Genomic DNA, 454 nt, shown 5'->3' with positions numbered 1-454 from the left:
CGGGGAGAGCCTGCCCTCCTCCAGCTTCCACAGCCCCGCCAGGCGCACCGTCTTCCCGGGGTGACCGTTGATCCTGTGAAGGACAGCCAGGCTGAGGGAGGTGGCAGGACAAGAGTGGGAATCGGGGCGCAATGGGCCCTGGAGGGGAAGGAAGCAGACCTGCCCCACAGGTGAGCAGCGGCCGGATGTGAGCCTTGTGCCCAGACATGCCTGTGGGCACATGCTCGCACACACAAACCACTAGACCATTCAAGGGTAAGAATAACATTCGCTCAGTCGTGTCCAACTCTGCAACCCCCTGGACTGTAGCCTACCAGGCTCCTCTGTCCATGGGATTTTCCAGGCAATAGTACTGGAGTGGATTGCCATTTCCTTCTCCAGGGGGTCTTCCCGACCCAGGGATCGAACCTGGGTCTCCCACACTGTAGACAGACGCTTTACCGTCTGAGCCACC

At 60.4% G+C, this 454-nt stretch overlaps 1 protein-coding gene across 1 annotated transcript in view; it reads right to left on the bottom strand.

Moving 5' to 3' along the window:
• Positions 1-454, bottom strand: part of ANO9 (anoctamin 9) — a 15,991-nt gene that overhangs the window by 3,227 nt on the left and 12,310 nt on the right. The window contains exon 15 of the mRNA XM_010861088.1: positions 16-73. Within this exon, the coding sequence (XP_010859390.1) occupies positions 16-73 (58 nt within the window). The remainder of the gene's footprint in view (positions 1-15; positions 74-454) is intronic.

The sequence above is a fragment of the Bison bison genome, unplaced genomic scaffold (assembly GCF_000754665.1).
Source record: "Bison bison bison isolate TAMUID 2011002044 unplaced genomic scaffold, Bison_UMD1.0 scf7180017857661, whole genome shotgun sequence".
NCBI classification, from domain to species: Eukaryota; Metazoa; Chordata; class Mammalia; order Artiodactyla; family Bovidae; genus Bison; species Bison bison.
The sequence above is the reverse complement of the archived record's forward strand: the minus strand, read 5'-3'. Positions and strand labels throughout refer to the sequence as shown.